The sequence below is a fragment of the Montipora capricornis genome, unplaced genomic scaffold (assembly GCF_036669925.1).
Source record: "Montipora capricornis isolate CH-2021 unplaced genomic scaffold, ASM3666992v2 scaffold_476, whole genome shotgun sequence".
Classification (NCBI taxonomy): Eukaryota; Metazoa; Cnidaria; class Anthozoa; order Scleractinia; family Acroporidae; genus Montipora; species Montipora capricornis.
In genome coordinates this window covers 32,501-48,830 of record NW_027180213.1, presented here as the reverse complement: position 1 = coordinate 48,830, position 16,330 = coordinate 32,501, and the positions used below count along the sequence as shown (strand labels likewise).

The following is a 16,330-nucleotide window of genomic DNA, read 5'->3' as shown; positions in this document are numbered from 1 at the left end:
AATGGTACCAAACACATTATTCCCCCAACATTTTCCCTTTAAGGCATGGGTACTTGATGTACCAGTATTCTCCCTTCAGTAGGTATTTCATATCCCAGTATGTCACAATTTTCCTGTTCAGTATTTTGTTCCTGTATATTGAGAAACCAAATTCACAAAAATGGAAATATTAAGGGCCCATTTACATGGAAAGAGGATGATCCTAGTGCCAGGATCATCCTAGAATCTTCATTTGGTTTACATGCAAAAACGCGGCTCCTGGGATCAACTCTTAATTTGGTTTACATGAAGTTTACATGCAAGAATCTGTGTTCAGCGCGGTTGCAAAGCAAGATGGCGGGCGAAAAGGACAAAAAGTTAGTTTTAGGAGTTCTTCCTTATTTACTCGCTTTGATAACCGCCTTTCAGCATCAATTTGCCATTATATACAACTTGATATTTCAAACACAGCAACAGCGAGCTATGATTCTCCCTCTAAGTCACACTGCCACCATTTCAAGGTTTCAAATAGCGAGGAGGAAGATCAGACGTGGACCTGTTCGCAGATTATGGCGAGCACCAGGACGAACGGAGGAGTGGTGGACAAATCTATGGACAGACAAGCTACCAGACCACGAATGGAAAACAAACTTACGATTGACACGTGCCGTCTTCATGTCTGTGGCTGACGAACTGCGTTACTTTTTGGAGTCCCGTGAAGACTGTCCGAGACGTGGTGATGTGCTAAGTGTTGAGAAGCAGCTAGCAATGACACTTTATTACTTGAAAGATCAGGGGTCTTTGCGAATGACTGCTAATAGTTTCGGCGTGGCAATATGCACCCTATCTGTTGTGTTGCGAAAGGTGTGTACATGGAACTGGTGGCAAGGTTTAGACAAAGTTATTTTTATTTGATTTTTTGATTTTTGAGTTTTTTTTTAATACCTCTTGGTCGGCGCGTCGGGTATGTTATGGACGGGTCATTGGGTGAGTGAGTGAGAGATGTATGTATGTCACACCAATCACATTGGATGTACTTTAAACAGGCAATCAAATTTCTTGCTGTAAAGGTAAATGGTATGTGAGAAGATTTTTATTTTTAGTTATAAAGGTAACTTGATACTTTTGTTTTTCACAAGGAGTAAAATCAATATTAGAAGTCACAAATCATCCCTTGTAGTTCTTAGGACATGTTTTAGAGGAGACGAAACTATTTACATTTGAAGCAGTTCTATAAGATCGTATATACATCAAAATTTCTGTTCCTTTCTTCCTGTACAATGTAGCCAGAAAACTTGTCAAATTAACTAAATTATTACTGCAAACAGTCCCTTAAATGCTTCTGTCTCCAGAGGCTTTTACTTCACAAAATATAACTCTTGCACGCTTTGCGTGCCTATGTTTAATATTTAGGTATGTGCCTTGATTACAAGGGAACTGGGGCCAAGGTATATTGCATTACCAAGCACTGAAGAAGAAATGGGCCAACTTCTTAAGAAAATGGAAGAGAAGTTTGGGTTTCCGCAAGCCTTTGCCTGCATCGATGGAACACATATTCCCATAAAACAACCCAGTGACAAGGCACATGACTTTTTCTCCTACAAAATGAAATATACTATTAATGTGCAAGGGGTTTGTGACAGCAGTGGGAAGTTCATTGATGTTGATGCCAGGTGGCCAGGCAGTCTCCATGATGCTAGAGTCTTTTCTCAGTCCCGTATCAACAGAATGTTACGTGAAGAAGAACTCCCTATGATGTACAAGAGACTTTTACCAGGTGATGATAAAGTCCCAGTGATTCTACTTGCCGATCCTGCATATCCTCTTTTACCATACTGTATGAAAGAGTACTCCAGCCCCAGAAATAATGAAGAAGTGATATTTAACAATATGCTTCGCTCTGCTAGGAATACAATTGAATGTGCATATGGTAGGCTAAAGACAAGATGGCAGGTTTTAAACAAAAGGCTGGACATTGGACTGAAAGATGTGCCAAACATGGTGTATGCATGTTTTGTGTTACATAACATTTGTGAAATTAATGGAATGACTGTTGATGAAGAGGATGTTCAACGCCAAATTGCCAGAGACAGGGAAGCGCAACCTCTCACACTACCTGACAGGCTGTACAACTTCAATTCTGCTGAAGGTGTTCATGTAAGAAACATCATTACTCGGGTATTCAAAGAATATCTTCCCAATGCATGATAGTCTGTCAAGAATCTCTGAATCAAGAATATTACTAACAAGGATGTGAGAATGTAGAGCAGTTGTATTTAATTCAAGGCCATAGATTTTATTTCTTACCTTCCATGCTCTGTATGAAACATTATTCACTTCAGTGCAGTCTAAATCCAATGCAAATATGGTGAACATTAACTGTTTGGCCCCAGAAGAAACATTTGTGGTCTACCTTATAAAAATCAAGTCAGTGCATCAGTGTGCAGAGTTTTAATGCCATATTCCTATGTAATGGGAAGTTACAGGGACATTTATATTATCCAAACAGGAACACAATGCTAAACAGGCCATGTTTATGAGAAACAAATAAGTAAAGCTCTAAGCTATTGTATTGTATCATATAGGTGTTGCCCCTCCTGGGAAAATCAAACAAAAGGCAATCCATTAAGTGGTTAGTATCGTTCACTATAAATAGTTCAGTTTTCATACTTATTTGATCGCATTCATGTGAGTTGAACATAAAGGGATTTTTTGGCTAGGATTATAGCTTTGGTTCGTTTTTAGTTTCGTTTGTTTACAGCCTCATTAGTTCTTGGAGGTCTTCAAATAGATTTATGTAACAAGTGCAATAAAATTCAGGTTAAGATATCGTCTGAACAGGCCATACCAATCTCTTGAATATAAACGAGTCACAACTTTGCAGCCTGTAATTTAAAGGACAGTGTAGTATACTCTTCTATTAATTTTCAAGTGTTACCCTCAGCTTTTTAGGAATCTTGACCAGATAACAAAAGATGATGGCAGCCATTTTGCATGAGGTGTAAATGGGATGACTAGAACCAAGCTTTATACATGTAGTTCTCAGTCTGATAGTTACTGTCCAAGTGTATGTACTCCCAAATAAAAAAAGTTCAAATGTTGGGTTAGGAGCATGAAAGATTGTACAGGTGAGAATTTTTCTGCCCCAAAATTAAACATGCATCATATTTACACAGCTGAACCTTGTATGTATGAACTTAAGGCTATACAGTTTTAAAATGTCATTTTCCATCACTTTATAAGGAAAACATTAACACCAACAAGTAACGCAAGATTTTGCAAACCTGGCTTTCCAGTTATCCATGTTCAAAGGAGTACGGTCAACCTAGCAGGTGGATTGTCCAAGTGGGACATGCATTTCCTGTTTAACCGCAAATCATTGTTAGTATATAGTACATGTATGGTACTTGGTGTTTGATACAATGACCTTCATGCTGGTATGACCTTGCTGTGTGTGATAATCTGTTTCTGTCATTGTCCCTGCCAAACAACATTTTGATCCTCCTGCTAGGATGATCCCAGCATTAGTTCAATATTAACACTTTTCAACATTTTAATAAACACAAATTGACATTCTACAACAGGTATGCTGTGTGTCAGTTTTAGCTTTCCTTGTCAATAACTATTGTAGGAGGCATATCCAGCAGTACTACTACCATTGCTGTGTACAGAGACCTGGTCAGATGGAGTGGGGCTGGGAGTGTATGACCTTGGTGATGAACTTTGAAAATGACCATCTTCGCCTGGGAAGTTGGGAGGACTTCTTACAAAATCATGCCCCATGGTATATGCATGAGTTCCATGCATAGCAGTAGGATACAAAACTCTGTTGTAATCTGGTGGCTGAGAATTCTAAGACTGCTGTTGTGATGGTGACGCCATGGCCATAGCAATCATCCTCATACCAGCTGAAATACCTTCCGCCATGGAAGAGAGTGATTCTGTCATTTTTTGCATTGTACTTTGTAAAGACTTATTTGATTCCTCAAGTGATGAAATCATTTGCTTCTTCATGATTATGTCCTCTTTTGTTGCATTCATCAAAATTTGATCTCGTTTAGATTGAGAAAGTGCTTTTTCCATCTGTTTTCTTTTATTGTCTACTAACCGTGGCACTGCCGAGACAGACATGTTTGGTTTCTTGGTCATTTTTGGTTCATCTGCAGGCACTTGGGAAAATGAAGAGCTTGCATTTCCATGTGCTGACTCCTTATCTGTGTCTGATAACTCTTCAGTAAGAGTTGCATCAGCTTCTGAAACTGCAGATTAATACAAATATAGAAATTGTGTTTTTGAAAAAAAGGCCCATGCAGTTTAAAGACACTGCAGTCTGTTATTTTGTTAGGCACCACATGCATACAAGAATTGTAAAAACAAACAAACAAATAGGGCTGTAGTACAAATCTTGCTGAGGCCTGTTAATAAGCCCCCTTACCTCTCTAGTAATGCCCTCCCTACCCTCCAGCTCAGTTTGACATGAACTAAACACTAAACAATGGATTTAAGTTAAAACATGCTAACAGTATGTAAATTTATAATAAATGACTAGGGAGTTTATCTTAGTAATATTCCAGTCAATTTAAGCCCTGGCTCCCAATCCCCGCAACATAAATGGGGAAGCATTGAAAAGTAACTCTGTAAAAATGTTAGACTCCCTGCCATGACATAGAGGTTAGAGAGCTGGGCTTTTTTAAAATTGGCTCCAGCATAAATGTTATCTTTTTGAAATAATTTTAACCAGCTGTAATTTGACTGTTTTTGAAGTTATGAACATATGTTACTTGTGTGTATGCAATTTATTCTTGTTATCATTGTCATTGTTGTTGTTGTTATTATTGTTATTATTGCTATTATTATTATTATTATTATTATTATTATTATTATTATTATTATTATTATTATGTGACCCTTTTGTCCCTGTCATGGAGGTCTTACCTTCACTACTGCTCTTGACTTTGTCAGAGAGCAGACTATCACCATCCACACCTTCAGCCAACATGGTTGTAGCTGGAGAACCTCCCCAAATTTCACGCAGGATGTCAAAATGTTCCTTTACCAGTTTTCCACTTCCACTTCTGGTACCCTTGTTTACAGCAGTTCTGTAGTCCTGGCGAATGCTTTTGACCTTTGCTTTTATTCGATCATAAACCTTTGCAATTTTGATCTTTTCTTCTGCAGTGGTTTTCTTGTACAAATCATATTCTTCACAGGACATGTCTTTTACAGCAGTTGAAGGTTCGCTTACCTTATCTGGGCCAAAATCTTCTGGAAACCTCGACGCCAGGCAACGATGAAGTTCAGTGTACAAGTCCTTCAAGTCTGCTTCAAAGTCAACACCATTGAAATCACATACTGCCTTGTATTCCTTTATGTAAGCAATGAGGCTGGCAACAAACTCATCTTTCCAGGTCCATTTCTTTTGAGTGACTCCATCAGTCTGTTTTCTCTTTTTTGGGCGAGGTTGGTAACCATTAAGCCCATCTTGATCTTCTTGAGAATCATCCAACACATTCTGCCCTGTTGTTTCCGCTGCCTCTCTACTTTGCAACTGGGTCCTGTATTTTTGAAACAATATTGCACCCCCACGTTGCACACCGGTATCTTCGTCTTCATCGTTTGGCAGGGAAATTCGAAATTTTCGGCCTTTAGTCGATGATGAGTGAGAAGATCCCGCCATGTTGTTCCCAGAACTCGTCCCCAGGGCCATGTCAGGTTTCAAAATGGTGGGCAAACTGGGCCTCCTGACGCAGTTTACATGGAGCCAGGATCATCCTAGTGCCAGGATCATCCCTCCTCTCAGATAGGATGATCCTAGTGGTAGGATGATCCTAGCACTGGGGCCAAATACAACCCTTCACATGTAAACTGAAAGCTGAAAACATACCGCGCTCGGATGATCCTAGTGCTAGGATGATCCCAGCGCTAGGATCATCCTCTTTCCATGTAAACGGGCCCTAAAACTTTAATAAATATGCATTAACCATTTACATTGAGATCATTGTGTGAAAATTATGTCAATATAGTTAACACATTTTAATCAGTTTTTCTAAAGTTCATTATGACCCAGAAGTTAAATTATTTTGAAAATCAAACTTTTTTAATAACCTGCTACTAAAATGTGAAGAACAACAGCTTCCCCAGTTACAAACTAAAGCCACAGTTTTTAATAAAAGTATTGAGGCTGAGGGTGGGGAGGTCCAAAAAAAGAAAATGTTTCTAACCCAGTTACAGATTTTCTGTGGTACAAATGGTCACACTGGAAATACAAGGTCTCAGTAGGCAAATAATCCTAGTAATGCAACATTAACTTCCATCTTTAAATACAAAATCATGTTGCCTACACTTTGTTTATAGTTCAATTTCCTTAAGTACAGTTATATCCTCTTTCAAATTTTTCACCTCTCCCTCCTTTACTTTGCAGTACTTATTTGCCACAAGTTTTTTAGCCAACACACTCATAAGTACTGTTGGTGTAAGGCCAGTCAAATTTTTTTGTTGCACAGAAATTTCTTTTTAAGCACATCAATAACTTCATCTCTTACCAATAATTTCCCAAAAACTTTTTTTACAATTGCTTGATTAACCTTTAAAGGCCAAGCTTCTGAACTAGTCAACAATACATTTGACAGCTGGCTAGAGGGCACTGGCGAATCACTCCTACAAGATTCATCATCTTCTTCCACAATATCTGTGTCACCACCTGCAGATTCTGGACTTTCTCCTCCACTAGATATGGGTCCATCACTTGATGACTTCTCAGACTTTACCACCTAAAATAAATTGTACAAAAACCAGATATGACTTGTGTGTCTTGACTATTCCTACTAATGAATTATGCCCCTTTAATTTTAAACATATATTTTGGGTGGAACACTATATGTAGCAAAAAGCATCCATCAATTCTCTGAGCATCGATATAAATCTAAATTGCATGGAGTTGTTTCCTTGAATTTTTCCAATCAACTGGGTATGACAGAAATAATAGCAGTAGTGCAAAAATCTCAGACTATTGAAATCACAAGATAGTACAAAGAGGTATAAAAGCTGTCCCCATTCAAGGAATCTGATTAAGATAAAGAGATACAGTCAGACCTCTGGATGAAATATAGGACTTACATTTTCCACTTTATGTTTCTTTCTTTGCTCATGATCAGGGCTTGCAGTCCTAGTCTAGAAAAATTAAACACTTCGGCTGAGCATTCATTTAGACCTTGTCAACAATGACATGACCTTTAGCCAAGCAGTCCATTTGTTATTGTTTACAACAGCTAAGTTCTTATAAAGTTTCCATTTGGTGTAGACAAAGAAACCAGATGGAGAAAAACAACAATCAGTGGGAAAACAAACTTTATGATTGCCATGGATACAATGGAACTAAATTTATGTCAGGAAAAAATACCAGTAAGCAACAGCTTATGTGAGACACAAACCTGAGGTGATGATGGCTTTTTATCCTTCCGATACCGTCTCTGCTCACTGTAGAATGTTTGTATGTGCCTGGCAATCCCTTCTTCATTAAAGTTTATTTCTGGGATGCTGCATTCTGGGACGCTTCTAATTCTGCTTTGCTTTCTGGACTGTTAAATTCGGGCAGATTATCACCCCACTTCTTTGTAGCCAAGGTTCCAATTCTTTTTCTCCTGGAAACAAAAGTCATGATCACACATAGTGCAAATATAAGCTTAAGCTTGACAATAAATTTTAAGCTAAACTGAAAATTATTCACCTGTCAAACGAGTTGTAAAGTTAGAGGAAACAGGAGTTAATTCATAGGCAATATTGAAAATGTTCCACACATTGAACACATTCAGTGCTGTATTATGCAAAACCTAAGACTCACTTTGTCAAATAAAGTCGTCTCATCTCAGGGCTGAAGGTCGACAGGTCAGACATTGTGGGCTTTAGCGCGGGCGAAGAAGGGCGCGAACCGTTGTGTCTCAGTTGTTGTTTGGCTCCAAATTCCCTTTTGAAACGCACTGCTTTTCCATACGACAAACCGAGTTTGGTAAAAATAGGCGCATCGGCTTCTCTGGAAGCCAGATCTGCAATTGAATCGCTGTCATTTATCTCCTCTTCTGATGATACAAAAAAAAGAAGAAATTGACTATTAGCTAACTGTAGCTTCAAGGATTGGAAACGCTGGAAACGACACCTGTTTTTCCCGAATGAAATACCTCGGCCACTCAAGCTTAATAATCATCAGGAAAAGCTTTAAACGCATTATAAAATGTATAAAAGCTCTAACTTAAAGTTAAGCTTATACTTACTTTGCAGTGCCTCGAAAATGGTACCCCCAAATAGGGAGCGAATTCGGTCTAACAAGTCGCTCTCAGTCTCTCCAGCCTCATCATTTATTTCGTTTTCCGTAGCACTCATTGCAAAGCAGCTCAGAACCGTGTAGAAGCTTTCTTGTCACTTTCCAACTTTCATAAATTCTCGCGCCTCCACTCCACTCGAATCGAAAGCAGAAATGCCTTGAAATGCGTAGACTTCGACCTCGTGCGTCTAGAACAAGCAATCCCATTGGTTTTTAGGCCTTGCACGGGGTTGATCTTCCCGCCATTTTACTTTCGCCGATGCTTACTGACCAAGACTCTCCAGTCATTGAAAAACCGCTGATCTCATTATGACACCGTACAAAACAAGATGGTTGAAAAGAGTTGCTCGTAAGCTTGTACGTTCTGTGTTAAACCGTGGCATATTTTGAGATTTCTTTTTGTTTCTTGTCTTACATTCTGAGTCGTTAAAGGCCACAAGTGAAAAGCGGGGCAAAAGGCGAAGTCGCACCGAAACTTGACCCATGTTACTGACGCAACACCTTGTCAGAACTCCAGATGGATAGGACTTCTAGAACTTTGATTTTCCGGCACTGCGCCGAAAAATGAAAAACAAGATGGTGTCTCAGGCATGGCATCCAGTTCTGCAAATCAAGACAATGACATTCCGTGGTCAAGAGACGAAATTTCCTCTTGTAACTGCGATGAAAAGCCTTTTACTCATGTTCACTGCAAGTGTTCGAATTGCCGGGGAAGGGCAGTGCACAGGAGTACAGAATTGCGGCATTGGCGGGAAGCTTGTGTTTCTTCTAGGTTTGCAAACGAATCAAGCTCGTTGGCACATGTACAAGAAGAGGAAGTACAAGTTAACTTGAACAAGAGAATTTCTATGACCTTGACAACGAAACACGTAAATCTGTGAGAAAGAGGATGTCATCTGATAAAGGCTTTACTGGGACAAGTTTACTTCACAAATATTTGTATCCTTTATATGGATTCGATATCCTGAAGCATACAGTTATTGATGTTTTTCACACTATCCCACTTAATCTGTGTAAAAATCAAGTCCAAAGATTGTTAGAACTTTAACTTCTCGACAAAGCATACTTGGATGAGCAGATTAAGATCTTCCCATGGACAACTGAGTTAAAGGATGGAAGACTTCCTACAGCAGTTGGAAGGGATGGTAAAGGTCTAGGCTTCTGGAAAGCAGAAGGTTTCCAAAAATTTGCTTATCCCATGCTTGAATGCATTCTTGAAGGGAAGTTGCAAAATCTGAATGAGCTTGAAATTCTTAGTTCAGTTGCACGATTCACAGAATTGCATTTTAACAGTGGCAGAGATGGATGGAGTGATCAAATGATCGAAATGCACAAAGTGCTGGCCAAAATAATAAATGTCAAAGTTGAAGAAACACAAGGTCTTGATATGTGCACAATATCAGTTCACAACTTGCTTCACATCCATAAAGATATAATAAACTTCTCTGCATCAGACAATTACTGGTGTGCAGTTTTTGAGAGGGCAGTAAAAGATTACGTGAAACGGTCTCACAATTGCAGAGGAGTGGAGGGGACATTTGCCATCTTCAAGAACCAGACATTCCTGAACAATGTAAGAGAAAAGACACCAACCAGGTATGAAAAGGTTTAAAATACATTGTAAACAAAAATTATGACTAAAAAAAGGATTTAGCTTCTAGTGAATACTTTCTACTTGATGAACATTTGCATGTTGCTTTTGCATGTGATAATTTCTCCTATGTTTATAATTTATATAATAATAATAATAATAATAATAATAATAAGAATAATAACAATAATAATAATAATTTCATATAGGCATTGTGAATTACAATAACATAATTGTAAAAAAAGAAGGCTGGGATGGAAGGTAATTAGTTGGCTTTGAAATTCATTCACATATGAATTATTACATAGAATGGTTGTCATGTAGGAAATATTTTTGTGTTGTTATTAAGTTTATGATCTGAAGGATTGAATTTGAAAAATAATTAGCTTATTACTGTCAGCATGTAACTGAAGCAATGGAATGAAGCATGAGGGTTTTTTTAATTTTGTGTTTACCAACCAAAACAAAAATTGGAGTAGTCCAGGACAAGTGAAAGTGGAGCCTAGCTTGTATATATTGTTTGATTTCTAATAGATTTCATTGTTCACTCGCTTGGTGGCTTTTGTTCCAGGTGAGCAAATTTCTTACCCTGGTTTTCCTCTTTTTTTGTTCATATTATATGGTAATATATGATTTCTCTAATTTTAGCATTCAGATCAAACTCTTGTATGTGCTGACTTGAGGTTTATAATTTACATTAGATAAATCAGAGAATTTAACTGTGCATGAATGTTAATCCTCCAAATTTCAGATGTGTATGTTCCTTCTCATTCTTAAAATCACAGGCACACAAATTTACATCACTTGCACTGAAATGATCACACACAGTTAAGTTACAAATTACATTTGTAACTTAACATCTTAGTTTTGTTTCACTTTCTTTTAGGGTATTGTGAATTCTGTAGAAATGGCAAGAACTGCATGTCGTAAAGATGCCCAGCACTCATTGTTGATTGGGACCACAAGCAGAGTTGTGGAACTCACAACCTCAGAGCATGAGAAGATAGCAGCAACACTATCTCTTGCTCCAGCTGAAGTATCAAATGTGTGTTCAGTTACTAACAAATGTTTTCTATCAAACCTTGGACATGAGGGTACAGTTCTCTCAAGTAACAATACTATTGTTGCATTGTTACATGGTGTTGATTCTGTAATTTCAGTAGACAAGTTCTTGTCAGTGCGATGCAAACACCAAAGCTGTCAACTTATCTGCGAAGGTACTGTGAAGCCCTTGATGATAATGAACAACCTGTTATTTGTACTTTGAATGGTTTCCCAAAAGTGCAACTGCTGCCTGGTGGTGAGAAGGTGTTCCTTCTAACAGACAGCATTCATAGAAAAGTCATGCTTTATGACTGTGGGAGTAACATGGCAACTGTAGTTGACTACATGAGGAAATTGAGAGGACTTCCTTATGAACTTGTTGTTCCCGTTTATCCAGAAGAAAATGACATGCTACTAATTCAAGGAGAAGAGGTTGGAGATGTTTGGTATGGTAAAGTAGTCAGTATCAATAGGGAAAGGAAAGAACTTGATGTATACTTTTACATTGAAAAGCACCAAGATCCCAATAAGTTTGTTCGTGAAACTTTCGGAAGACTGGCAAGAAACAGAGTTTCTTTTGATTACATCATTGCTTTTGCAACTGGTGGCTGGATTAGTCCGAACTGCTGGCAAAAAAAAGACTGATTTCTTCAGGTAATCTTTAAGAATTATCAAACTGTCAGTTTTGTGATCTTTTCCCAAGTGTGAAGGCTGCTCTGTATCCAGTATGAATTATATACTCAGCAGGCCATGAATGTTTTCTATTTAGGAGGAAAAATATTTTCTGGATTTCACTGTTTTTGAACATTTGCTGTAATAAGAACTGTACTTGCAACTGGTTAACTTATGAGGATAATTGCTTGGATGATGTAACATTTTGTTAAGCTTCATAAATAAAATTATAATTTTTCTGTGACATAATTAAATAAGCCATGGAATGGTATGGGAAATATTCCTATTTTATTCTCAACTTTGTGAATATTGTGAGAAATTGTTCCCTTTATATTCTCAACTTTGGGAATGGAATGGGAAAATATTCCCATGTTATTCTCAACTTTGGGAATGGTATGGGAAAATATTCCCATGTTATTCTCAATTTTGGGAATGGTTTGAGAAAATATTCTCATGTTATTCTCAACTTTGGGAATGGTAAGGGAAAATATTCCCATGTTATTCTCAACTTTGGGAATGGTATGGGAAAATATTCCCACGTTATTCTCAACTTTGGGAATGGTATGGGAAACTATTCTCATGTTATTCTCAACTTTGGGAGTGGTATGGGAAAATATTCCCATGTTATTCTCAACTTTGGGAGTGGTGTGGGAAAATATTCCCATGTTATTCTCACCTTTGGGAATGGTATGGGAAAATATTCTCACGTTATTCTCGACTTTGGGAATGGTATGGGAAAATATTCCCATGTTATTCGCAATTTTGGGAATGGTTTGAGAAAATATTCTCATGTTATTCTCAACTTTGGGAATGGTATGGGAAAATATTCCCATGTTATTCTCAACTTTGGGAATGGTAAGGGAAAATATTCCCATGTTATTCTCAACTTTGGGAATGGTATGGGAAAATATTCCCATGTTATTCTCGACTTCGGGAATGGTATGGGAAAATCTTTCCATGTTATTCTCAACTTTGGGTATGGTTTGGGAAAATATTGTCATGTTATTCTCAACGTTGAGAGTGGTATGGGAAAATATTCCCACGTTATTCTCAACTTTGGGAGTGGTATGGGAAAATATTCCCACGTTATTCTCAACTTTGGGAATGGTATGGGAAAATATTTACAGGTTATTCTGCTACTATTGGAATCGCCCATGTATTTTAATTCCTCTGGGCAAAAATCGCCAAACAAAGGTTAGAGGTTGCAGGGCTGGAAAAATGATTCAAGAAAAGCGACGGCGCTCGAATAATATTCGAGCTTTGGTCTCTCCCCAAGGCTGTCGATTAAAATCTTCACGATTTACATGCACTATGAAGACTCCCGTTGGACCGAATCTCAGAAATTTAATTGAAATTACTCCTAACCCGATTAAAAGATACACACCAAGGGCTTGCTGTGTGAATTTTTGCTTGCTAAATGCTCGTTCAATTAACAACAAGACTACTATCATCAAAGACTTTGTTGTTGAAAATAATATTGATCTTCTTGGTGTTACGGAAACACGGCTTCAATCAGATGCTGACAATGAATTAATTATTCGTGATTTATGTCCTTCAGGCTATTCATTTCATCATGTTCCTAGGCCTGGTTCTACTCGTGGGGGAGGAGTTGGCTTGTTATTTCGATCATCCTTTAACTTAAAGTTGCAGCTGCTCAAGAAGTTCATGTCTTTTGAATATATGGATTTGTTATTGTCAAGTACAGCCAATTTAAAAATCAGAGTTGTTATTGTTTACCGCCCACCTCCTTCGACCTTGAATGGTTTAACACCCTCATTGTTCCAGGATGAGTTTTCTACGTTCCTGGAACATTGCATCATTGATCCTGGAGGATTATTATTAGTTGGTGATTTTAATATACATGTTGACACCCGTGCTTCCCAACACTCAACTGAATTTCTTAAATTGTTGGATGCTTTCAATCTTACTCAACATACCCATGGCTCAACACATAAAGAAGGACACACCTTAGATCTTGTGATTACAAGATCTGATGATAATATTGTTTCGAACTTAACAATTGGTTCTCCTTTTGTCATCTCTGATCATGCTGCTGTTCACTTCCAGCTATCGCTCAATAAACTGCCGCTCGACAAGAAGATTATTTCATTCAGAAAGCTTCGATCTATTGACTTTGATAATTTTTGTGTTGATGTTATGAATTCTAGCCTTCCTGATCTTTTTGCCTCGTCACCTTCATCCTTGGATTATTTGATTGATCAATATAACAAATTCCTTATTTCCATACTTGAGGCTCATGCTCCACTGCAAACCAAGACAGTTACCCTGCGTCCTGCTGCACCTTGGTATTCTGAGGAGATAAATAATTTAAAGAGATCCCGTAGAAAACTTGAACGACGCTGGCGAATGACCAAACTTTCTTCTGATCGTAAGTTGTTTATTGAGGGATGTAATGCTGTCAACAACTTAATTTGTGACTCCAAGAAGAATTATTTCTCATCATGAATTAAGGAGAATCAGTCAAATTATAAACAGCTTTTTAAAATAATTGACAAACTACTGCAAAGGAAAACAGATATTCAATATCCCCCCTGCAAATCGCCTACTGATCTTGCTAACAAGTTTATTGAGTACTTCACTACAAAGATAGATAGAATACGGGGTCATATAATGACTGCTGCTCCCTCTCATCGAGATACAGTTCCTGATGTTGGCAACGCCTGTTCATATTCTTTTGATAATTTCAAAACGGTAACAGCGGATGAAGTTCATACATGTATCATGAATCTGGCTGTTAAGTTATGTGCTCTTGATCCTCTTCCGGGTTACGTTACAAGAAATGCACTTGGTGTTCTGTTGCATTTCATTTCGAAAATAATAAATATTTCGTTGGAAACTGGTCAGATGCCTTCGCAACTCAAGGTTGCCATGTTACGCCCACTCCTTAAGAAATCTTCTTTGGATCACACGCAGTTCTCCAATTATCGACCTGTGTCGAATCTTTCATTTATCAGCAAAGCAATTGAAAAATTGGTAGCTAATCAACTTATCTCCTACATCAACGAATATGAGTTAAATGAGACATTTCAGTCAGCGTACAAACAGTATCACAGTACTGAAACTGCACTCATCCGTGTCCACAATGATATTCTTTCTGCCATTGATAATCATCAAACCGTAATTTTACTGCTGTTAGACCTTTCTGCGGCCTTCGACACAGTTGATCATGCCATTCTCCTTTCTCGTTTACGTGTACGATTTGGGATAGCTGGAAAGCCTCTATTATGGTTGCAATCTTATTTATCGAATCGCATGCAATATGTTTCCGTCGATGGTGGTACCTCTATTAAACATGACCTTGTATGTGGAGTGCCACAAGGATCTGTCTTGGGACCCATTTTGTATTTGCTTTATACTTCGCCGCTTTCAGACATCGTAAAGAAATTTAACTTGAGCTATCATTTTTATGCTGATGACTCACAGCTATACTTGTCTTTCCAACCAACCGTACCGGGTGAAAGGGATCTAGCCGTGTTTAACATCGAGAGCTGTGTGAATGAAATTAATCATTGGATGATGGTTAATCGCCTTAAATTAAATAAAGACAAGACTGAATTATTGGTGATTTCTGCTAAACATCTTCCAGGACCACTCCTTCACGAAATTTCAGTTGCTGGTGAAACTATTCACTCCGTGCATAAGGCGAGAAATATCGGCACTATGTTCGATAGCCATTTTTTCTTTAATGATCATGTTACTAACATTTGCAAATCTTCGTTTTATCACCTGCGAAATATCAGCTATGTCAGGAAGTATCTTTCAGCAGCCACTACTGAATTGCTGGTTCATATGTTTGTATCTTCGAAGTTGTAATTATGGCCTACCAGCCTACACTATAAAAAAGCTACAACACATCCAGAATGCCGCGGCGCGCCTCGTCACACTAACAACAAAGCATGATCACATTACGCCTGTTCTTTTTAATCTTCACTGGCTTCCTGTTAATCAACGTATTATTTTTAAGATTTTGCTTATAACCTACAAGGCACTCAACAATTTGGCACCATCGTACATTTGTGATTTGCTTACATCTTACACTCCATCACGTCAACTACGCTCATCATCCAAGCATCTTCTGGTTTCTCCATCCTATAACTTGAAAACATATGGCGCAAGATCTTTCTCTGTAGCAGCACCATCATTATGGAATGCTTTGCCACGTGAAACTAGAAACGCTCCGTCTGTGTCTTTTTTTAAAAGTAGATTAAAAACTTTCCTTTTTAGAAAAGCTTTTTATAGTTAATTTTAGCTGTTTTAAGTGTTCATTTTAAAGTTTTGTAAGGCGCCTTTGAACAGTAGGATACTGGCGCGGTATAAATCTTGTATTATTATTATTATTATTATTATTCTCAACCTTGGAAATGGTATGGGAAAATTTCCCATCCTGTTCTGAACGGTGGGAATGTTATGGGAAAGCAGTGTCATATTATTCTCAAACTTGGGAACAATATGGGAAAATATGCCCATGTTATTATCAACCTAGGGAAAATGATGGGAAAATATTCCCATAGCATTCACAGTATTGGGGAAAAGGAGAAAGTTACACTTTTTCCCTTAAAAATCCCAATAATCGTATCTTGGGAATCAACAACATCCCAAAAATATCCCAAATATGGAATTTCATGTCACAGGTTTTTCCCAACCATGGGTAATTTTCCCATAGAATTCCCAATTGGGAATTACCAAAAGTTTCCTGTGAATGAGAT

The 16,330-nt window shown here is 37.9% G+C and overlaps 3 protein-coding genes and 1 pseudogene across 3 annotated transcripts; 3 read left to right on the top strand and 1 right to left on the bottom strand.

Annotated features, from left to right (window-relative positions):
* The first annotated feature begins 333 nt into the window (after nucleotides 1-333).
* Nucleotides 334-2,453, top strand: LOC138036297 (putative nuclease HARBI1). The gene is made up of 2 exons (XM_068882628.1): nucleotides 334-843; nucleotides 1,393-2,453. Exons 1-2 carry the CDS (start codon nucleotides 334-336, stop codon nucleotides 2,185-2,187), a joined length of 1,305 nt encoding a protein of 434 aa, XP_068738729.1. The 3' UTR covers nucleotides 2,188-2,453.
* A 1,378-nt stretch (nucleotides 2,454-3,831) lies between these two features.
* Nucleotides 3,832-5,656, bottom strand: LOC138036295 (uncharacterized). The gene is made up of 2 exons (XM_068882627.1): nucleotides 4,915-5,656; nucleotides 3,832-4,238 (listed from the first exon to the last, which is right to left on the bottom strand). The coding sequence occupies exons 1-2, from the start codon at nucleotides 5,654-5,656 to the stop codon at nucleotides 3,832-3,834; spliced, it is 1,149 nt and encodes a 382-aa protein (XP_068738728.1).
* A 3,216-nt stretch (nucleotides 5,657-8,872) lies between these two features.
* On the top strand, nucleotides 8,873-11,576 carry LOC138036294 (uncharacterized; annotated as a pseudogene).
* Nucleotides 11,577-12,914: 1,338 nt separating this feature from the next.
* On the top strand, nucleotides 12,915-14,069 carry LOC138036293 (uncharacterized). The gene has a single exon (XM_068882626.1). It carries the CDS (start codon nucleotides 12,915-12,917, stop codon nucleotides 14,067-14,069), a length of 1,155 nt encoding a protein of 384 aa, XP_068738727.1.
* Nucleotides 14,070-16,330: the final 2,261 nt, after the last annotated feature.